This window comes from Mirounga angustirostris, unplaced genomic scaffold (assembly GCF_029215605.1).
Source record: "Mirounga angustirostris isolate CCGP_5_RB_7025 unplaced genomic scaffold, mMirAng1.0.hap1 SCAF_8, whole genome shotgun sequence".
Lineage (NCBI taxonomy): Eukaryota > Metazoa > Chordata > Mammalia > Carnivora > Phocidae > Mirounga > Mirounga angustirostris.
This window is the reverse complement of record NW_026991716.1, coordinates 28,091,854-28,114,173: the sequence shown is the minus strand read 5'-3', so window position 1 is coordinate 28,114,173 and position 22,320 is coordinate 28,091,854. Positions and strand designations below refer to the sequence as shown.

General features: G+C 46.9%; 3 protein-coding genes across 17 annotated transcripts in view; 1 reads left to right on the top strand and 2 right to left on the bottom strand.

The window, feature by feature from the left end:
• DHX16 (DEAH-box helicase 16) overlaps positions 1-10,435 on the top strand; it is a 30,059-nt gene extending 19,624 nt beyond the window's left edge. For 5 of the 9 annotated variants that reach the window (XR_010413562.1, XR_010413565.1, XR_010413564.1 and 2 more), the window contains one exon: positions 1,489-6,825. The gene's annotated coding sequence lies outside the window, so the exon portion shown is untranslated. Of the gene's footprint in view, positions 1-1,488; positions 6,826-9,564 lie in introns of those variants that run through there. The other 4 variants (XR_010413563.1, XR_010413568.1, XR_010413566.1 and 1 more) reach the window with 4 other exon arrangements.
• Positions 22-14,395, bottom strand: ATAT1 (alpha tubulin acetyltransferase 1). 7 transcript variants are annotated; one of them, XM_045866498.3, is made up of 13 exons: positions 14,218-14,395; positions 13,701-13,761; positions 13,504-13,595; positions 13,319-13,379; positions 13,083-13,196; positions 12,779-12,880; positions 5,615-5,660; positions 5,445-5,513; positions 3,848-3,919; positions 3,441-3,684; positions 877-956; positions 742-784; positions 75-401 (listed from the first exon to the last, which is right to left on the bottom strand). In XM_045866498.3, the coding sequence occupies exons 1-13, from the start codon at positions 14,322-14,324 to the stop codon at positions 227-229; spliced, it is 1,266 nt and encodes a 421-aa protein (XP_045722454.1). In that variant the 5' UTR covers positions 14,325-14,395; the 3' UTR covers positions 75-226. The 7 variants fall into 7 exon arrangements, with proteins under 7 accessions (XP_064453396.1, XP_064453398.1, XP_064453397.1 ...); XM_064597326.1 differs by lacking the exon at positions 742-784 and having other exon boundaries at positions 22-401; XM_064597328.1 differs by lacking the exons at positions 742-784; positions 14,218-14,395 and adding an exon at positions 13,871-14,211 and having other exon boundaries at positions 22-401.
• Positions 14,396-14,890: 495 nt separating this feature from the next.
• On the bottom strand, positions 14,891-21,804 carry MRPS18B (mitochondrial ribosomal protein S18B). Its single transcript, XM_045866497.3, has 7 exons — positions 21,648-21,804; positions 20,390-20,498; positions 20,186-20,283; positions 19,989-20,057; positions 17,769-17,835; positions 16,246-16,305; positions 14,891-15,470 (listed from the first exon to the last, which is right to left on the bottom strand). The coding sequence occupies exons 1-7, from the start codon at positions 21,723-21,725 to the stop codon at positions 15,178-15,180; spliced, it is 774 nt and encodes a 257-aa protein (XP_045722453.2). The 5' UTR covers positions 21,726-21,804; the 3' UTR covers positions 14,891-15,177.
• Between the last annotated feature and the right edge of the window lie 516 nt (positions 21,805-22,320).

Sequence of the window (22,320 nt, the reverse complement as noted above, 5' to 3'; positions counted from 1 at the left end):
AAGAGCGAGGGGTGGGGTTGAAATAATGACCATCAACTTGCAGTAGCTCTCGTGATAAAAATAAATACTTTTATTACTCAGGTTAAAAATAAAATACAAGTGACTTGGCATTGATAAAGCCTGTTGAATTAATGAATGAATGCATGAATACATCCTTATGACGGCGGGCTTTGGCTACCTCCTGTAGTGAGAATACTGACTTTGAAGGTGTGAGGGGGTGTTGCGGTCACCAAGGCCTGGTGCTGCGACGGTCCTGCAAGTTTCGAATGAACCTGGCGTTGAATATGTCCCCACCCATTGTCCAGGCCTGGGCTGGTAGGGCCTGGGCCTGGGGAGGAACTGTGTGCGTGTGTTCTTCCCCAGACCCAGCCTGTGACAAGACCTGCTCCTCGCTGGCAGACCTGGTAGGTGGGAGGGAGATGGAGAGTGGGTTATAGGGATATTAAAGTGGCAATTAAGAGCAGAGACTCTTCAAGGTCTGTCGGGCCCTGATGTAGAGTAGGACATATGATGGCATATGAGGCTGAAACCGTCAGTGCTACATCCAAATTTGAAACCCCTCAGTACCAAAGGTAAGCACGAGTTGAGCCTATGGGGAAAGAGGGTTTCAGGATATTAGGATGTTAGGTAGAACAGTTTGTGGGAGGAGCTGGTGTTCAGAAGAGAAAGGAGCTGAGAGTGATGTTAGGAGAAGGAGTCAGAGGTGGTGGGAGGCTGGTGGAGGAGGGGCTCAGACCTCACCTATTCTCTGTTTCCTGTTCCCCCTGCTTCGATTCTTGGTTGCCTATGGAAACACCAGGCATGTGCATGGGAAGGCTGGAGTAGGTAGTGAATATGGCCTACCTGATTTGAGGGTAAAGAGGGATGAATACTTACCTGTATTGGGGGATGAGGAACTCAACCCCCCATGGCGGCTGTAGCAGCAGCTTTGGGCTACCAGCCCTGGGGGAGCCCCCCTGTAGAAGAAATGGGAGATGATGGGGAAGAGGCTATAGGAAGAAAGATGAGTGGGTATGGAGCAATCAGAGGAGAGGAATGAAAGGAATAGTACAGGAAAAAGAGAAGGGTAATTACCATTCCTATGGGGTTTTAAACTAAGCTGTGCCTCAGAAAAGGGGAGGGAGCTCATTTTATACCCCAAGACTTTCTGGAGCAGTTCTGGTTTGTTGTTGTTAAGGTCAAATGTGTTAAAAGTAAGGCTAAATGTGACCCAAGTTATGCCAGAAAACCAGACTCAGGCAAAAAAATTTGTTGGACCAGGTGCCCTGGTGTTTGGTTTAGAAAACATGGTTACTTTAATTATAGGATACATCAGACCAGAGGGAAATAGGGAGTGACAAGGCTGAATTCAGGAGGAAAAGGAATTGTCTTGAGAGAGGTCCAAGGATGGGGGAGAGGGCAAGAAATCAGAATGGGAAGAATAATTCAGGGAATAGTCAGGAGACAATAAGTGGATCCCAGAGATGTTGCTAAATCTTGACATTTCAGCAATGGCTGGCCTACGCTAAAGGGTAGAAGTCACCGGGAAGAGCTGGAGGTTTCTGGAGGGAATGGAGGAGTAGCCCTAGAAGCCTATACAGAGGGATCCAGGGACTGACAGGAGACAGAATCCGCAGAAGATCCAGCAGATCACAAAGGTAAGGAAGATCAGAGGACCAGGGATCCCAGGGGAAAAAAATCAGGTGACACACAAATGAGGCTGAGACCTGAAGTTTGGGGTTTTTTTGATTTTTTTTTTTTTCATTGAAAATGTCCATTTAAAAAACACAAAAGAATGCACACTTTATTCAGACAACACTGAAAAGGAGAAGGAAAAGGAGTTGGGAGAGAGGGAGATCCTGCTCCCAAGTACTGGGATGGGGGAACACAGTGGGGGTACCTGATCTACCACACATTCAGAGAGTAGGGAGGGGGAAGATGGCCCATACCCTGGGTACGGAGCAGGGGAAGGTTCTTGCTATGGAGGAAGGGCCAGAGGAAGAGTTCCCCTATCACCTCGAGACAATCTCACAAGACTGCAATATATAATCACCTACCTACTGGGGCAGGGTGTATGCGAGAGAGGATCCCAGAAGCTAACAGATAACTTGAGACTCAGGGCTTGTCTTCTGAAACATGGCTAAGAGTGATCCCAGGATACTCAGTGGGGATCTACTGCCAAGAAACAAACTTCCTCACAGAATCTGGATCTGGGGGAAGTGGTGGTATCTTTAGAAGTGTGGGGAGTCTTTAGAGCCTCAAAGCAGACATCAGCTTAGGGGTTCCCAGACACATACACAAAAAATGGGGAGATTAAGAGTTTGGCAATGTTGAGTGGATCCCTTTGGGGACTGTCTTTATCACTGAACTGCTCTGAAGCAGAGCTCGTTGGCTGTCTTCAGCAGGCTGAGAAGGTAAGTATGGTAGGCACCACAAAACAGTATTCGAGCCACCAGTAACACTGTAGAAGGACTATGGGATTTACTCCATGGACAAGACTCCTAAAAAGGTTTCCCTGGCACAGGAGGCCCTTGGACCTTCCTAAGGTGTTCTAGATTCTAATAGCAAGCAAGAGTGTGCTTCTCTGGATAATGAGTATGAGCCACCCAACCAAGGGATCTGGCAGCGAATCAGGCTATCTTGTGGGAGTGTTCAGAGCCCACTTAGGAAAAAAGGCGTGCTTTCTACAGTAAGAAAAGCTACAAAGTATTAGGCCATCTGGGACCCTGACAACACCTTTGCCCAAGAAAGAGGAAGAGGAAATCCTACGAGCTCTGTCAGGTTCCACTGGAACCTGGGGACTACAATGGAAGAGTGGACCTGGGGTTCTCAGGGAGAAGGGGCTCTGCCTACCCCAGGTCTCCCAGGGAGGGAAGGGGGTAACTATCTGTCAGTATCGACTCTCATCAGAGCGGGGAAGGGAGCTGTGGAAGGGTGTTATGGACAGGAGAAAAGGGAAAGGGAAAATGGGGGAGAGAGAAAAACAGAAAGAGAAGTCAGAGGTGAAGAGAAAGCTAGGGAGAGAAATCAAGGAGATGCCCCCTCTGTTTGCTGGGATGGGTTCCTGCTACACAAAGGACTAACATGAGGCCAGTGGCTCCCCAAACTGTCAGAAACATTGCATCTTCCCAGTAAGCATTAAACCAAGATTTCCCCAATACGAGAGACTCAGTTCCCCCCAACCCAATGGATCTGTTATTTCTATCCTTTCTCCCATCTCTCACTTTAAAAACTATAGAGTCCCTAGACTCCATATAAAGTACTATTCTACTCCTTCATGTAACTTATTTCCAGACTGCTCCCACAAATCTGGTCTAATATACTCTTCTCAAAAGGTGTCAGGACTCTCCAATCTCCCTGTCCTATTGCTTCTCATCTCTGGCAGATCCAAACTGCCCTTTGCCATTGCTAACACCTTCTTTGACAGTTCTGAGGCTCCCTAACCCTCCAACTCCTATTACCTGGTGCGCCGACGTTGGGCTGGGCTGCCCCCAGGGTCAGTAGCAAGCAGAAGGCGGGCGGTAGGGTGTGGGGGGCAGAGGCGCAGGGAACGCAGCAACTCCTGCTCTGGCACAAAGGGGCGGAGGGGACCCCGTTCTGGTGAGTTTCCCAGGCTGCTGGAGCGGGGGGGTGGATGGGCTGGAGGCGTAGCACGGCGAGGGGCCCTGTTTAGGGGCCACGGAGGCTCCACAGCTACCTTCAGAACTGGCAAGAGGGAAAATACAGAGCAAGACGGAGAAAGAAGAAAAAGGAGAAAGAGTGATGACAGCAAAGATTTGGGTAGAAAAAAGAGAAATCAGAGCCTTTAGAGAGAACTACTTGTCCTGGGTTAAGGCCCCCAAGCCCAGCCACCCTACCCGAGTCTTACATTCTCGGTCACTAGAGGAATATGGCTTAATGTCTCCCTCTGCTCTCTTGGGTGGCAGCTTTCTTGCTGGAGCTGACAGTGGACAGGACACAGACAAGGTAAGCATTAGAAGATATACTTTGCACCCCTCCTCCCAGTTTACTACCCCCTTGACCCCAAACGTCTGCTCCCTCACACCACAGTTCCTCCTGGGGAAGGAGAGAGTTCAGTTCAGCTCCATCGCAGAAGCTGTGGCAATGCCTTCCCACCAAGAGGGAATTCAGGGGAAATGCTGGAGCACTTTTGAGGGGAGCCAGAAGGAGCAGGCCAAATGCAGAGTTGGGGGAAAAGTTCTAGGGGGAGACTCGGGCCTGGGAGATGCAGGAGAAAGGTGGCTAAGGGAGGCAAGCTCTTACTGTCAGTGGGTGCTGTCAGGCCCCCCTGGGATTCTGGGGCAGTGGAATGGTCCCAGCCGGGCCCTCTAGATGAGATGGACAAAGTCCTTGGTTAATTAGGAATTGCTTTGGAGAGCTCAGGGGAGGTTAGGGTAGGGCAGAACCTCTCCTTCTAGGGCAAGATTGAAGCTTTATTAGGAAAAACAAAGTTTGAGGAGAAAACAAAGACATTTGGAGTTAGCAGAGTAAATGGGAGGCTAACATACTATCCAAAGCTCTGCTTCCCATGCCCTCGCTTTTCTATTTGCTCCCTCCCTTTCCCTCTCAAGAGGTTCTCTATTGTGTGTGGCAAAGGAGAGATTTCTCAGCAAATCCACTTAAGCTTTATCCATGGTCCCCTCCCCTGTGGGCTTGGGCCCTCACCGCCCTTGTGGGCCCTCACTCCCTCTCACAGCCTGTAGTCAGCAGGAGCTGGATGGGGGAGGCCTTGGCAAGCAAAGCGAGTCCTGGATATGAACTGCCTCCCAGTGCCCGACACTGGTCAAAGCTAGTAAATGGTAACAGATTGTTCTTTGGGTAGTGGTTACTCCCTTTCCTGGCTACGGAGGAGGGGCGAGCTAGCCACAAAGCCAGCTAGCTCAGCATGGGGGCACTTCTGTGCAAGCTGTGGGAGGCAGTGAGGAAGGAGTGGGGCTCAGACTGCCAGGGAATATGTGTGTATGAGGAGGGAATGGGGAGCTTGGGCAGCATTTCAGTACCTCCTAGATTTGGTTTCTCCAGATTGATTTCATTATTTGGTTGGAAATATTATAAAATCTGAGCGTTATTTTCTAAAACTAATGTTTAACTTTGGACCATTCATGTCACTATTCTATGACTGGAAATGGAAGGGCTGACCGCACTTGTCTGTCCCTTGACTGACAGAAACCTGAGGGGTCTGCAAAGGAAGGTGACCCTGGCCTATTTTGATGGGCCTGAAGCGGCAAAAGACCGCATCAATATCAATCATCAAACAGGTCCCAATGAGCTCACTTAGTTAAAAGTTCTGACAAGCGTAAGATGTACTAAGCTCATGAGGGCAAAAGCAGATGGGTAACAACTGCTGGAGACTTTGGCTGCTTGAGAATTTTCCCAAATTGCCCACAATTGCACTGTGCCCCCTGTGGCCTCCAGAGGAACTAGCCACCATAGCCTACAGTTCCGCCCATTCACTGCAGCTTTACCAGCGGGTGTAGGATCAACCATGGCAGCGCGAGAGTGTCGAGATGCCCTCAGGGAGGGAGCAGGGGGCCCTGTGAGAAGGAAGCGGTGGTGCCCCTCAGTGAGGGTGCCAGTGGGATCAAGAATCCACCTCTGTCCTTCCCCTCACCCCAACTACTTGGCCAACACTTACGATGCTGATGGGCAAAGAAGCCTTCGAAGATCACAAAGTTGTTGACCTATGAGATGAAACAAGTGAAATATACGTTGTTCATTCAGCCATTCACCACTACATGGGGACACAACCTGGTCCCATAAAAACCACAGTGGGAGGAACAGAAGCCAGCCTTCCTGTCCTTGTTGACAGACTCAGTCAAAAATTCAGACCCTGGTAAGCTGATCCTAAAAGTTGATATGGAATTATAAAGGACCTCAAATAGCCAAAACAATCTTGGAGGATTCACACTTCCTGATTTCAAAACTTACAAGGTATTGCAATCAAAATGGTGTGGAAGAGGCCTGAAGCTAGACATACAGACCGATGGCATGAATAGAGTCCAGAAATAAACCCATGTGTCTACGGTCAATTTTCAAGGGAGTGCCAATACGATTCAATGGGGGGAAAAACAGCTTCTTTAACAAATGGTGCTTGGACAACTGAATATTCACATGCAAGATAATGAATGTGGACCTCTACCTCACATCAGACAAAAATAATTTCAACTGGATCAAAGACCCTAAATGTTTTGGGTTTCAAAAATTTTTTTAAAGTTTATTTATTTAAGTAATCTCTGCATCCAATATGGGGCTCAAACTCACAATTTGGAGGATCAAGAGTCACATGCTCTTCAGACTGAGCCAGGCAGGCACCTCAAAGATCTAACTGTCAAGAGCTAAAACGATGAAATTCTTAGAAGGAAACATGGGGGCGGGGGTGCTTGGGTGGCTCAGTCAGTTGAGCGGCTGACTCTTGGTTTCAGCTTAGGTCATGAGACTGTCCGTGCTCAACTAGAAGTCTGCTTAAGATTCTTTCCCTCTGCGCCCCCACCCTGCTCATGCACTCTCTCTCTCTAAAAAAAAGAAAGAAATGGGAAAATCTTCATGACCTGGATTAGGCAATTGTTTCTTAAATATGACACCAAAGCATAAGCAACAAAAGAAAAAAAAAATAGGCGCCTGGGTGGCTCAGTTGGTTAAGCGGCTGCCTTCGGCTCAGGTCATGATCCTGGAGTCCCGGGATCGAGTCCCGCATCCGGCTCCCTGCTCGGCAGGGAGTCTGCTTCTCCCTCTGACCCTCCTCCCTCTCATGCTCTCTGTCTCTCATTCTCTCTCTCTCTCAAAAAATAAATAAAATCTTTAAAAAAAAAAGAAAAAAAAATAAACTGGACTTGGCCAAAAGCAAAATCTTTTGTATTTCCAAAGACACGATCAAGAAAATGAAAAAACCCACAGAATAGAAAAAATATTTGCGAACACTACATCAAAAACTAATGATGTAATGTATGGTGATTAACATAACAATAAAAATTTAAAAAAATATTTGCGAATCGTACATCTGATAAGGGTATTATATCTAGAACATATAAAGAACAGTTACAACTCAAGGACAAAGAACACACTTTAAAAATAAGCACAAGGGGGCGCCTGGGTGGCTCAGTCGTTAAGCGCCTGCCTTCAGCTCAGGTCACGATCCCAGGGTCCTGGGATCAAGCCCCGCATCGGGCTCCCTGCCCTGCGGGAAGCCTGCTTCTCCCTCTCCCACTCCCCCTGCTTGTCTTCCCTCTCTCGCTGTCTCTCTCTCTGTCAAAATAAATAAAATCTTTAAAAAAAAAAAAAAAAGCACAAGGAGGGTGCCTGGGTGGCTCAGTTGGTTAAGTATCTGGCTCTTGATCTCAGCTCAGGTCTTGATCTCAGGATCATGAGTTCAAGCCCCGTGCTGGGCTCCAGGCTGAGTGTAAAGCCTACTTAAAAAAAAAAATGGGCATAGGACTTGAATAAACACTTCTCTGAAGAAGATATGCAAATGGTCCATCAGCACTTGAAAAGATGCTGAACATCATTAGTCAACAAGGAGATGTAAATCAAAACTACAAAGAGATACCAGTGCATACCCACTACCATAGCTAATTAAAATATAAAAAAAAAAAAGGTGGGGCGCCTGGGTGGCTCAGTCAATTAAGCTTCTGCCTTGGGTTCGGTTTGTGATCCCAGGTCCTGGGATTGGCCCATGTCAGGCTCCCTGCTCCATGGGGAGCCTGATTCTCCCTCTCCCTCTGCCTGCCACTCCCTCTGCTTATGCTCTCTTTCTCTCTGTCAAGTGAATGAATAAAATCTTTTTTTTTTTTTAAAGATTTTATTTATTTATTTGACAGAGAGAGAGATAGCGAGAGCAGGAACACAAGCAGGGGGAGTGGGAGAGGGAGAAGCAGGCTTCCCGCTGAGCAGGGAGCCCGATGCGGGGCTCGATCCCAGGACGCCGGGATCATGACCCGAGCTGAAGGCAGACGCTTAACGACTGAGCCACCCAAGCGCCCCAAGTGAATGAATAAAATCTTAAAAAAAAAAAAAAAAAAGGAAAATGACAAATGTTGGTGAGGATGTTGAGAAATTGGAATACTCGTACATTGCTGGTAGAGGATGTAAAATGTTGTAGTCATTGTGGAAAAACATTCTGTCAGTTCCTCAAAAAATTAAAAGAATTACCATATGACCCAGTAATTCCACTCTTAGGTATATACCCAAGAAAACTGAAAAGATATGTGCAAACAAAATCTTACAAATATTCATCACCAAAACATGGAAACAACCAAATGTGAATCAGCTGATGAATGGATAAACAAAATGTAGTATATTCATATGATAGAATATTATTCACCCATAAAAAGGGATGTGGTACTGATATATGCTGCAACATGGATGAACCCTCTGAAAACATTATAGTAAGTGAAAGCCAAACATATTGTAGGATTCCATTTATATAAAATGTGCAGAATAAGCAAATTGCCAGAGAGCAGATTACTGGTTGACAAAGGCTGGGGAAAGGGGTATGGGAAGTGACTGCTTAATGAGTTCTGGGTTTCTCTTTGTGTGATGGAAAAGTTTTGGAATTAGCAGGGATAATCAGACAACACTGTGAATATACTAAAAACCACTGAACGGTGTATTTTAGATAGGTAAAAGTGCATTTTATCTCAAAAACCAAAAGTCTGTACCCTACTTTTTAATTCTCCCAGGACCCAGGCTAATGGAGACAGGGTGTACAGAACACCAGGAAAGAAGAGGCATCCAAAACTTTCAAAACAGAAGCTTAAACATACACACATAAACACACCAGGCCAAATGGCTTAAGTATACAAATACTGAGAATAACTAAGCTTTAACTAGGGTTCAAATGGGTGGAACTGTCAAGGGAAGACATGCTGGAGGACAGGGTGCCACTTTGATAACTAGTAATTGACTTAGAGTGATTTCATTATATTATCATATTCAATTTGGCCTTCACAACAATCCTTGGAGTCCCTGTGTTAAAGAGTAAAGGCTTGGAGACATGGCCTGCCCAAAGCCAAGTAGCTAACAAGCGACAGAACTGGGCCCCAGACTCTAGCTGTAGCAGTTCAGCCAGGAATAATACAGTGTAGTCATCAAGAGTGGGCAGTGGGTTAATTAATTAAATTTAAATTTAAAAAATAGCAATAAAGAAATAAATAGGGGCGCCTGGGTGGCTCAGTCTGTTAAGCGGCTGCCTTCGGCTCAGGTCATGATCCCAGCGTCCTGGGATCAAGCCCCGCATCGGGCTTCCTGCTGGGCGGGAAGCCTGCTTCTCCCTCACCCACTCCCCCTGCTTGTGTTCCCTCTCTCGCTGTGTCTCTCTGTCAAATAAAATCTTAAAAAAAAAAACAAACCAAATAAAATGTTTAACATTTTTTTTAAAAAGAGTGGCAATGGGTTCAAATTCTTGCTCTGCCACTTATTAGCTTGGTCACTAAATCTGTATAAACCTCAAATGGAGTCAATAAAAGTACCCACCTCAAAGAGATGTATAAGGATCAACTGAGATGATTCACGTAGATAGCACACAGAGCTCATGAATCATTGTTTACATTGTTTACATGATTATTTATACTCTATGTTTTGGTCTTACAGGTTACCTGGCCATGCCTAATACTGTGCTCCTTCCACTGCTCTCCACTGCCTCTTAATGGAACAATGTACAAGGGGAGGACATTCTAAGTATAAATAGACCCTGCCTGTTTCCTGCCTTGACCCTGTCTAGCCACCCACCCTCCTCTAGAAACAAGCACATGCCCAGCACTCCTGCCACACCAAACTGCCTGCAATACCCCAGAAGATAACTGAATACCTGCTTTTGCTCATGCTGGTTCCTGTATATGAAATGCACTTTAGCCTGCCCACTTGTCCACTGTCCCCATGACATTCACCTTTCAAGATTAAGCTTAAGTCAAGCCTTCCTTTACCCAATCCCCACCCCAAGGTAGCACTCACCATGTCTTTATGCCTCCTTTGTAAGCACATCAATCAAATCATATTAGAGTGGATTAAATGTCCATGCTCTGAATCCAAGGCAAACTTGTCAACCCAATCCCAACCCCTCCTGCCCATGACTTTGCTTCAGCAATTCTCCTCACGTTCTCTGACATCATCACATTTTCTCTCTACCAAGGCATTCTTATGCTGTTGGTGCTTCCAACTGAAAACAATCAACCCTCTCTTAATCCACTTTCCCCTCTACCTCTTGCTCTTTTTCTTTGTTCCCCTTAAAGCTGCAATTTTTTTTTTTTTTTTTTAAGATTTACTTATTTGAAAGGGGTACCTGGGTGGCTCAGCCAGTTAAACACCTGCCTTCGGCTCAGGTCACGATCCCGGAGTTCTCGGGTCGAGTCCTGCATCGGGCTCCCTGCCGGGCAAGAAACCTGCTTCTCCCTCTGCCCCTCACCCCACTTGTGCGCTCACACTCTCTCTCAAATAATAAATAAAATCTTAAAAAAAAAAAAAAGACTTCCTTATTTGAGAGAGAGTGAGCTTGCAGGGCGAGTGGGGGGAGGGGCTGAGGGAGAAGGAGAGAAATCCTCAAGCCGACTCCCCGTTGAGCATGGAGCCAGACAGACACAGGGCTCAATCCCAGGACCCTGAGGATCATGACCTGAGCTAAAATCAAGAGTCAGACACTTCACCGACTGAGCCACCCACATGCCCCCATTAAATCAGCATTTAAAAGAGTGGCCTGGGGTGCCTGGGTGGCTCAGTCGGTTAAGCGTCTGCCTTCGGCTCAGGTCATGATCCCAGGATCCTGGGATCGAGTCCCACATCGGGCTCCCTGCTCCGCGGGAAGCCTGCTTCTCCCTCTCCCACTCCCCCTGCTTGTGTTCCTGCTCTCGCTATGTCTCTTTCTGTCAAATAAATAAATAAAATCTTTAAAAAAATAAAAAATAAAAAAAGTAAAAGAGTGGCCTATTCTTGTTATCTCCACTTCCTAGCTTCTCAATCTCCTAAAGCCCAATCCATTCAGACTTCCACCCACCACTGCAGGGAAAAGGCTAATTAGGATCACCAGTGGCCTCAGGTGACTAAATACAATGGTCACCTCTCAGGCCTCTTCTGACCTCACTGATCAGCAGCATTTTACTCAGTAAGCCATTTCTGTCTCCTGGAAACACCTTCTTCACTGGCCTTCCAGGGCACCCTACCTAAAAATTTTCATCTAATTCCCTAGTGCTGTTCTCATGCTCCATGACACCTCTTAAAAGAATACTGGGTGGCTCAGTCGTTAAGCGTCTGTCTGCCTTGGGCTCAGGTCATGGTCCCAGGGTCCTGGGTTCGAGCCCCACATTGGGCTCCCTGCTCAGCGGGAAGCCTGCTTCTCCCTCTCCCACTCCCCCTGCTTGTGTTCCCTCTCTTGCTGTGTCTCTCTCTGTCAAATAAATAAATAAAATCTTAAAAAAAAAAAGAGTACTCAAGGGCGCAAGTCCTTGAACCATTTGTCTTTCTCTATACTCACTCACTCCTTGGTGACCTCATTCTGCCTCACTGCTTTCAATACCCTATGTATGCAGAAACCTTTCTGTTCCAAACCTCTTCTCTTTTTAAACTCCAGAGAAGTACCCAACTGTCTACTCAACCTAGGATTAACAAAATCAAAGTGGACTCCTACTATATCTTCCCAAGGCTGCTCCACCTACCATCTCTGTTACGGAAACTTCATCTGTCCAATGGCTCAGGCTGAGTTTGGGATCATTCTTCACTCCTTCTTTCTCTTTCTCCACAGATAATCTACCAGGAAATCTTATTTAACTTCAAAATATTTAAAATCTGACCACCCTTTACCCTCTCTACTGCTACCATCTTGGTTTGAACCACCACCATTTTTCATCAGGATTGTTGCCTCCTAACTGGTCTACTTGCTCGCTATCCTTAACAGCCAAAGTGATCTGGCTAAAAGTATGATGGTATCATCCCTCTGCTCAAACACCTACTATGACTCTCCTCTTTCCACTCAGAGCATAAGCCAAAGCCTTTACAATAACCTGTCAGATTGGAAATATTATTCCTCCCCCGCTGCTGCGTGATCTAATCTACACACTCCCCTTCACTCCTGCTGCTGTAGCCACACCAGCCAATTCACTTGCTCAGGCACATCCCCATCTCATGGAGTTTGCACGAGCCATTCCTTTTGCCTGGGATGCCCTCTCTACACTCTCCATTATCTGACTCACAAGCCCATGCACTCCCATCTCCACAGCGGTACTCGCAAGCCTTCTTAGTGGCTCTCATCTTTCCAGAGCACGTTATCATCAACCATAGTAAATAGTCACACATTATGTTTGTCTCACCAACTAGGATATAAGCTCCACACGGCCAGAAACTTTTATTTGTTTTGTCAAGTATTCCTAGTGTCCAGAATAGTGTCAAGTGCTCAATAAATACTTGCTAAATGAATGGATAGCATTAGTAACGTTATACTGTATTTACTTATACACAAACCACATTCTCCATATAAAGCCAAAGCTCCCAAAGGATAAGAAATATATACTTTTCTGGGCCTTAATAAACATTGAGTAAAGACCTCTGTAAAAACAAGGAGATGCAAATGAGCTGGCTATGTTTGGGGCACAAACATATTACTGGGTATACAGAACAGCAAAAAATTAAAATAGATGACTATGAATAGCTGCAGAATGAGAGATGTTACCACAAAAAAAGGAAAAAAAAAAAAAAAGGAAGAGCTTAGCTGTATGAAATGAATCCTATATAATGGGGAATAAGAAGTGCTTGGAGGATGCCACTTCTTTGCTGAGCATTAGTAAGGATCAGTAAGGATCTACCCTCTGAAACCTCTAACCTGTGGAACTGTGGTCTCCAGGTTGTAATGTTTATTCAGGAACTTAAGCAGCTTCTGTGAGGGTCGGTCAATGGCCAGTTGGTGTGGTTCAACTCGCTCCTTCTGCAGGGAACAGGAGACTCAGGGTAGGAGAAGGTGGGGGGAGAGCATGCCAACAGGAACCCAGCAGCCTGGGAAGGGAATAGGAGGATATGGGAACATGGCAGGCAGGAGGGTGGAAGGCAAGGGCTCTGGGAGGGCTCAGCGCAAAGGGGCCTTTGATCTCTATTTTGGATGGACTGGTGAAAAGATAAGTAAGTTACACCTGCAACATATAGTGGAAGAGTTCTCGCCCATGGCCATGGCGCTGAAGTGACTCATGGATGTAAAAGTCTAGAATGCAAAGTGGTTCTACCTCATTGTGAGCCTCACGATCATCCTACGAGATAAAGAAAAACAAGTACCTTTTAGGACCCAGACATCGTTGCCGCCTCCCAACTCCCAGCACTTTTATTCTTAGAAGCCAAGGCATGTGAACTCTCAGCTTCCAGTAATACTCACCAGTACAAAGAGTTTCTTGTATCCAACTTTAAGGAAGCCGATAACGGCTCCTTTTCCAGCCCTGTAGGATGGGGAAAATAGTAAAACAAGCTAGTAGCAACTATTTGTAAGGGAGAGTCAAAAAAGGAAGAGGGGTTGGGGAAGGAAGGAATCAAGTATGGGATGGAAGGGCATTTGGCACTCACGGTCGCGCTGAAGTGTCTTTGAGCACATACATAACATGGCGGTTACTCTGCATCCTTGATGCACTGGTGATGGGAGCAGGAAGATGCTGAGCCTGCCAGGAAGATAGACAGACTTTCTGCAAGTCCATTTCAAAGGACCTATGCCTCCCTTATCTACTGGCCCCAGAGAGCCCCTCCATCTAAAGACTCCCCAATACCTTGGCAGAAGCCTTGCCCAGTTCATCTACAATGGTCATAATTTGCTGCTGCAGATCAACACTACAGAAAAAAAGAAACAAAGAGTCAGATACTCACTGAATTAGAGGGTCCTGGGAACGTTGGCCACAAGCTCAACCCAGGTTCAGCACTTAAGACTCTCTGACCTTACCTTGGAGACCTCCGATCTGATTTTCCACCCCACCTTTCTGGAACCCAAACTTCTGCCACACCTCTTTTTCAATACATTACACTCCCCCCTCCCTGAGGTTTATTGTGGGGAAGCAGGAAGGGCGTGTCAACCACATCCTTTGGTTAGAACAAATCAGGCCAAGGAGTGAAAGGTCACAGATGCAAGTGCCCATCAACTCCACTAGGTCTAGGGTCAAAGGTCACCAGAAGGTTGAGCCAGAGCAACAAAAGGAGGTCACTAGTCAGTGAGAAGGGGGCGTGGTGCCTGGACCAGGTTTTTTAGAAGCACAAGGAGAGAAGGGCCTTGGGGCGGGTTTGAGATGTCACCGGGCCGGCGTTGTGGTTCCGGGTCGGCGGGCTGGGGGTCGCAGGTGCTGATCCAGCACCGTGATCCGCTCCGGGAGCAGCGCATCCACATCGAACGAGAACTCCATGGCCCATTGTGCGTGGACGGACCCGCCCCGTGGCACGTCACTTCCGCCCCTCCCTGAAAGGAGGAGGTTGGGGGAAGGAGAGGAAGCACTTCAGGGAGGCTTTATTTCCCCGCTACGCAGGAGGGGCTCAGGACCCGCCCCTAGGGCCCGCCCCACCCTCCTGCCCATCCCCCCTCAGCGCCCCCACCCCTCCTCCTCCCCAAACTCCCGCCAGGCCAGTCCCTTAACGCCACTCCCCCGCCCCCGCCCCCCACCCCGCGGGTGCCATAGCAACGCATTTTTCCTAGCCTAGTGTCCCATGCTCCAACCCTTTCAACTGCCCCTCCCCACACCCCCGTCCCAATCAGGAAATTGCTAGGTATGGTGGGGACGCTGCCACTGCGTTGGGCACAGGAGGCCAGAAAGGTGATCCTGACATAATGGCCCAACTGCTCATATCTGGTGGCTTCTGGTCCCAAGAATCACTGGCCAGTCTGGCTCAAGCATGACCCCTCCTCTCCCCACAGCAGCACCCATTCCCCAATTCCCCGATCCCTGACACAAATGGCATTAATCTTGAAACTCAGTCCAGAAACAGGAGATACAGCTTTATTGTGGGAAAGCCAAGTTAGCAGAAATCTGAAGCAAGTACAGAATGTTTAGCCTATCTACTATTTACAATATATAGGGTTTGGGGTTTCCCATACACATCTGTCCTGCCCTCCCCTAAGCCTCAGAAGCATTTATTCCCTTCAACAGCCATCATTACTTCTCTCTGGCCCTAGGCCTGCCATTGGCCACATACAGACACAACTCTTCAGAGTGAAATCCCATCATGTAATTCCTAGGCACTATCTCTTAATTCCTTCCCAGTCTACAGAGCACTCTGGGGCTTCTGCTCAGTGGAGGCGGCTTCAGCTGGGGTTGTGAGCAGCACCTCAGGCATTGACTCAGGTGGGGGACCACTCTCTTCTTGGAGATGTCCCTGATAGAGCCGTCGAAGGCGGGACAGCTCTCTCTCTGGTGGCTGTTTCCAGCCATACCATGGATACCAGGGGTCACCTGAAACCAGGGTGGGGGCTGGTGGAGTAGCACTCACAGCTCCATGAGAGGTACTGAAGTCAAGGTCCCGAGGTTCAACCTGAGGAATGTGGTAACTGAGGAGACCTAGGGAATTAAAGAGAAAGTGAGGGAGGGAAGCAAGGAAGGGTAGTTTGGGTTAAGATAATATGTAAAATGACATATAAAGGGAGGGAGGAACCAGTCAGAACCACTGAATATATTTATCCATGTTCTACACTGCACAAAGGCAACTGGCCAAGGGGGTAATGTGGACTGACATACTTACTGCTGGGACTCTAGTCTGCCAAGCTGTGCAGCCCTGCCCTAGGGCTATAAAGCTGCATCTGCCCTAGCAGAAGCATACCTTTTTTTTTTTTTTTTAAGATTTTATTTATTTATTTGACAGAGAGAGACAGCGAGAGGGAACACAAGCAGGGGGAGTGGGAAAGAGAGAAGCAGGCTTCGCGCCGAGCAGGGAGCCTGATGCGGGGCTCGATCCCAGAACCCTGGGACCATGACCTGAGCTGAAGGCAGTCGCTTAACCAACTGAGCCACCCAGGCGCCCCGAAGCATACCTTTTTTAATTTCTGCAAAGGTGTCATGGAGCCCAGGGCCAGAAATTTATACAAAGATCTCCCATGATCTATCCCTGGCATTGGGACTGATAGTTATAAAAGGGAAGAAAAAGGACAGAGGATTAAGGCAACAGGGCAATGACAAGATAAGAGACTCAGGAGAGAGAAAAAGGGACAGTGGAGTACTGAAAGGAGATGTGGGTGCCACCTCCTCAGACACGAAGGAGTATTTATATCCACCCTCCAGCCCTAAATCACCTTCTTCATGGCTAAGAAAAATGCACCGGGCCCCTTCTCATGCTCACCATGATCTCTGGCTTTCTGGATGGCCTGGGTCAACTTCTTATGTTGCTTCATACAGACCCCTGTAGGGAGAAAAAGAAAACTCAGTGCTCATTCTAGAAAGCACAGTAAATAGAGTATACAACTGCTTCTATACGGTTATAAAGAGCTGAGTTTGGAAAACTTGCTCTACCTAATAACCCTAGTTCTCTTGACCCTTCGATTGGCCTCAGTTTCCCCATCTACCCAATGGGAAAAATCCCCCCTCTGAGAGCTGAGATTAAGATTTTAGGAGGGTCTAGGGGCACCTGGGTGGCTCAGTTGTTAAGCGTCTGCCTTCAGCTTGGGTCATGATCTCGAGGTCCTGGGATCGAGCCCCACATCGGGCTCCCTGGGGAGCCTGCTTCTCCCTCTCCTGCTCCCCTTGATTGTGATCCCCCTCTCGCTGTGTCTGTCAAATAAATAAAATCTTAAAAAAAAAAGACTTTAGGAGGGTCTAGCCACTACAGAAAAGCTATTTCATGGTAAAACCTCCAAGACAGAAAGCAGAAAACAATTCATAGGGCAAGTGTGGTTAATTAAAGGTTTGGGTTGAACAATCCATCGAGAAAGATTCAGTAAAGGAAGAAAGGGCTCCCGATCTGGAGAAGGTGATCTGAGAGAGTAGCAAAATAGTTCCTTTAGCTTTTTATAGCTTTAGTATAAAGCATTTTTTTTTAAAGATTTTATTTTCAGAGAGAGCGCACAAGCAGGGGGAGCTGCAGAGAGAGAGGGAGAGCAGGCTCCCCACTGAGCAAGGAGCCTGACATGGGGCTCAATCCCAGGACCCTGGGATCATGATCTGAGCCGAAGGCAGACACTTAACCGCCTGAGCCACCCAGGCATCTCGACTATAAAGCTCTTCTTTAAAACTCCCTGACAAACCAAACTCCATTGATCATGCTGCCATCCCCAAAATGGGGGATTCAGATTATTCTTTGCAAATTTATCTTGCTTTAGAGCAGGAGTTGGCAAAATTTTTCTGTGCAGGGCCACATAAATTTTAGGATCTGCAAGTCCTACAGTCTCTGTCTCAGCTACTCAACTCTGCCATTGTAGCCTGGAAGCAGTTACACACAATATGAAAATAAGTGGACATGGCGGTGTGCCAGATTTGTCCTGTGGCCTTCATTAAGGAATAGATGTAATCTTGAATTGTTAGGATTATAACTCCAAATCTGGAAGATCTAATTGGATTGTCGATGGCAAAAAGAACTTACAGGACAGTCAATTTGCTAGAAAGCCTTTTGCAAAAGCAAAGAGACCCTACAGAAAGGAAATAATTACCACCACTTCTAACAGCTACATTTAGATAACTTACATTGGTACTGGCTTGTACCTTTTGTCCACGTGTGAATATATCCATTAAGGCAAGATTTCCAAAAAAAGTTCATTCACACTTTTTATGCCTTACAGAACAGCCACCAGATAACTGCTGTATCACTGAATAAATGAGGAGTGCTCCAAGGAAAAGCTATTCTGGTGGTGACAAGGACGACAGACTAACCTGTATATGGAGCATGGAAGATGACACCTGTATGGGCGCAGACAAACTGTTCCAAGAGCTTCACGTTCTGTGGAGGAAAGTGGTGGGGAAATATAAGAGAGGGCAGGGAGAGCAGCAAGACCTTGAGAACCTAGAAGTGCACAATCCCTTCACGTGTGCACGGACGCCCTTAACTCCTCTGTGTCTCTCCAGGTGCTACCCTCCTTCATGTCCCAGTTTTAGCTCCATCAATTTGCTGAATACATTCTTGAAAACTCCAGCAAACATTTCCCCTTTCTTGGTCTTGCAACCATTTCACATGCATACCCTACATTCTGTCACTGAGACTCACATAGAACCCTCTTCTACAGGGATTAGGTTCTAAAATCAGCCCTTTGTGCAAAAAATTGGTGGCAATCCCTGAAATCACCTAAAAAATATAGTACGTGTTTATAATGTGCACGTATAAATATGAACGTACATGATAGCATGCTTTATGTAACATATATATTACTAACATCAGTTTTAGAGGTCTAATTATGTAGAATGACTATCAGCCAGCAGGTTAATCACAAGAGATAACATCCATTGAAAAAAGTAGATGCACTTGTGGAGTGAAAGAGCAAGCAGAATCATCTGCACTATTCAATTTATAATCTTTCTTCCTTGGTCATGTGATTGATTCTAAACTGTATACAACTGGTTACATTCTATTTTTTTCTTTTTTTTTTTTAAAGATTTTATTTATTCATAAGAGACAGAGAGAGAGAGAGGCAGAGGGAGAAGCAGGCTCCCCGCTGAGCAGGGAGCCCGATGCAGGACTCGATCCCAGGACCCCGGGCTCATGACCTGAGCCAAAGGCAGACACTTAACCATCTGAGCCACCCAGGCGCCCCATTCTATTTTTTTCTTAAAGATTTATTTATTTGAGAGAGAGTATGTGTATGTGTGAGTAGGGGGAGGGGCAGAGGGAGAAGGAGAGAATCTCAAGCAGACTCCCCGCTGAGCATGGAGCCTGATGAGGGGCTCACTCTCACAACCCTGAGATCATGACCTAAGACGAAATCAAGGGTCGGACATTCAACGGACTGAGCCACCCAGGTGCCTGTTCTATTTTTATAACCAATCATACACAGTTGAAATGGAGAAGTTATCTATCTATGGGACTCTTGTACAGTGGTGTCAGAAGGGACCTGAGAGCAGTCAGACACCCCAATCTGCTGACTGATATATGAATTCCTTCCAACTCCCCTGATGACCAATCATTCAGCTTCTGCTCCAATACCTTTACTGCAAACTCAGAAGAGCATTTTTCCCATTACTATTTTTACATGCTTTTTGAACTCTTCAAGGAGCAAGTCCTGTCCGTCCTTGCAATAAACGGTTTTTGAAAAATAAACTCTGTATCTGGCTTCATGTATCTGCCCTCCAGCCTTAAATCTTGGCATGCTACCAAACATCAACATGACAAAAATTTAAAAACAACAACAACAACGACAACAACAAAACCTTAGGGGTGCCTGGTGGCTCAATCTGTTAGCGTCTGCCTCCGGTTCGGGTCATGATTCTGGGGTTCTGGGATCAAGCCCCACATTGGGCTCCCTGCTTGTCAGGGAGTCTGCTTCTCCCTCTCCCTCTGCTCCTCTCCCGCTCATGCACTCTCTCCCTCACTCTCTCAAAAAAAAAAAAAAAAACCTCAGAAAAAAACTAACCCAATCTACTTGCCAATAATTGCAAATGGATATAAATGAACCTTTGGATATTGCTCTCCCATTAGAAATAGAGGGGCGCCTGGGTGGCTCAGTTGGTTAAGCGACTGCCTTCAGCTCAGGTCATGATCCCAGGGTTCTGGGATCGAGCCCCACATCGGGCTCCCGGCTCTGCGGGAAGCCTGCTTTTCCCTCTCCCTCTCCCCCTGCTTGTGTTCCTGCTCTCGCTGTCTCTGTCTCTGTCAAATAAATAAATAAAATCTTTAAAAAAAAAAAAAAGGAAATAGACATTTTTCTGGCCTCGCAATTTAGACTGTAAACTTCATAGGTAAGAAATGAAGATTTAGTATGAGCCACAGTAGAGGACAAAAGGCTGCAAAGAGGAATGTTTTTATACTACTAGAAAGTCAATGCAAAATGGACTGTAGGGGTGCTAAACTAATTTATGAAGAAGAGTGGGGCACCCATGGTAATCTCTTTAGCACTACAAAGATGCTCCAAATCCTTACCCTGGAAAAAAGACTGTCCTTACCCTAAAGTCAACATGCAGCTTGTGATCCCGGCAGATGGGGCAGGGATTCCCAGCAACTTTATCTCTACGCTGTGGAGAGAAAAAACTAGTAGGTGAAGAATGTTCAAAGTCCTGTGAGAAAAAGTGCTACCGCTACTGTCACTATGGTGTCCAGCCCCACTCCACATTCCAGCCATGTACCACCTTCAGAAACTCACAATACATGTCTTTCGAGTCCGCTGTGGGGGTATTCCACCTTTGTGGTTTCTACGGTAGTCAGCCCAGACGGGGCGAGAGCCATAACGGTTCTGGTATTCTGAAATGAAAGACCACACAAGTTATTCCTGGTGGGGATGGTAGAAGTGTCTCTGTCCATTTATTTCAGACTCCACATGATCCTCCCCTTTCCCATTCAGAGGTACCTTCTGAGTCCAGATATTTCCAGGGTTCATTCTTATAAGGGGTTATGGGAACTGGGGACAAAGAATCTTCCTCAGGGGGGCCTTTGGTGCAAAGGCTCTGGAGGGGAACCTATAAAGGCAAAAAATGAGAAAAGGAGTTCAAGGAAAGGACCTGATAGTTTCACTGCCCACATGTTAGAGACAAGAACATGCCCATTGTATTAATGGAATAGCAGGAATATATACAGAAAGTAGCATTTTTCTTAGGGTAAAACTTAGATCAACAACCACTCTTCCTGTCTCTGAGTGGATCCTGAAGGAGAAGCTAATGTGAGAGGGTAACTAGGATAGATGACTGGGAAGCAGTCTTATTTGAGAAGACACACATGATGTGTTGGTGCTTTTGAAGATGTACTAAGAAAAGGAAGAAGAAAGGAAAAGGGAGGGTGTCTAGCTTCTTGGAAGGAAGATGTCTGGTGGGGAGAGGATGCATGACAGGTGAGTCTCCAAGCCAATCCAACCCTGAATCACTGAATTGCCCAGCCTTACAAAAGTTGAAGGTCAACATTCCACAGGTCAGAACAAACTTGAGTCCTAACGCTAGCTTTAAAGCTAGCAGGGCTGTTATTAACTCTGTAGTGACCCCTGTCACCACTGTTAGGGAGTGACAGCTGTGAAAGCTTTCCTATCTCACCGTGCCCACCCCAAGAACCTATCCTGCCCTACCAAGAACCTCCAGTGTGGTGAGTACATGAGGCTGGAGGGAAACCTCAATCTAAAGGACTAAGTTAAGGTTTCATGTATGCGCTGATTAAAAAAACAAACAAAACTAATCTAGTGAGAAAAAGAGAGCTAAGAAACTGGTCCCCAGGTCGTGAGAACATATCCTGGCTTTACCGGGAGATATCTCAGCAGGTAGAAGTTAGTGTCCCTCAACTCAAGGACACTCCAGGGCATCACACATTTGAACATTATATGCATACTTAAGAGCTGGTTGTGTACGACCAAGAGGCCCAATCCTTCCCCTAATTTTTTAGCCGAGTTGGTAGCTTGGAAAAGGATATCTAACTCTTTTCCCTTGGCCGGGGATTAAAAATCCGCGCAGTATTGAGGAGGGTGAGGGGAAGGTAAAGGGTGGTAGAAGCAGTGTTGCCTAGACAGCCAAGGCATAATAAGCACTTGGGAAAGTCTCCGCTCCTGGATTCCCAGCAATGGAGCGATGACCTAAAAAAAGTATAACTAAGTGGCGGTTGTACAAAAATGTGCTCCAAGGAGTTACCTGAACTCCGTAGGCACCTCTGAAGGGCGAAAAGCTAGGAAGGCGCCTCCGCAATGAACGCAATACGGAGGCCGCCATCTTGACGTACGCCCAAGGCAGGAAAGGCCGGAAAGGCAATTGCGCATGCTCCAAGAAACTGGCTAGGGTAGGGCCAAGGGCGAGCCCGCAGTGCGGGAGGCGGCCGCGCACTTGCGTCAGTACGGAAGCGTAAAGGGGGGGCTGTGGGGAGAGGCCAATTTCAACTGCGTCACAATCGAATTCGGCCTCAAAATTGCGTTTTTCTCGAACCAGTCACTACGACTTCTAGATCTCATACTTAATGCTTGCGTTTTAAGCAATTTTGAAGGAGATTTCTACCGACATCTTCTCAATGCGCATGCGCCGGCCCGGTTCTACCAACCAGGGTGAGAAGTGTTCTCGAGGACGGAAGTGGTGGAAGCAGAGGAAAGGGAGGTGCTGGGCTCTTCGGTCACGCGCTTGTGGGGGAGGCCAGGAAGGAGGCGGAAGAAGGTACTGGGGGGAAGGGGCTGAGCGAAGGTGAAGGAAGGATAGCCAATCAGCTAGCGAGTTGTCTTTCGGGTTGGCCAATGAATTCACGCCTCGCGCACAATGTCTCGCGACAAGGGCGTTTCACTAGCATGTTTGGGCGCGTTGGGCGGCGTCTGGGTATAAA

Bases quoted from the DNA above. Each gene is read 5' to 3' on its own strand.
- ATAT1 (XM_064597326.1), bottom strand. From the start codon at position 14,324: ATGGAGTTCTCGTTCGATGTGGATGCGCTGCTCCCGGAGCGGATCACG. The intron at 12,881-13,082 runs GTGTAACTTACT...TGTTCCCTGCAG, and splicing joins TCTTCCACTATATGTTGCAG to AAGGAGCGAGTTGAACCACA. The intron at 402-876 runs GTAAGTATTCAT...CCCACCTACCAG, and splicing joins TTCCTCATCCCCCAATACAG to GTCTGCCAGCGAGGAGCAGG.
- MRPS18B (XM_045866497.3), bottom strand. From the start codon at position 21,725: ATGGCGGCCTCCGTATTGCGTTCATTGCGGAGGCGCCTTCCTAGCTTT. The intron at 20,499-21,647 runs GTAACTCCTTGG...TTGCCTTTATAG, and splicing joins GAGGTGCCTACGGAGTTCAG to GTTCCCCTCCAGAGCCTTTG. The intron at 15,471-16,245 runs GTGAGCATGAGA...TTAATTCCCTAG, and splicing joins CCAGAAAGCCAGAGATCATG to GTCTCCTCAGTTACCACATT.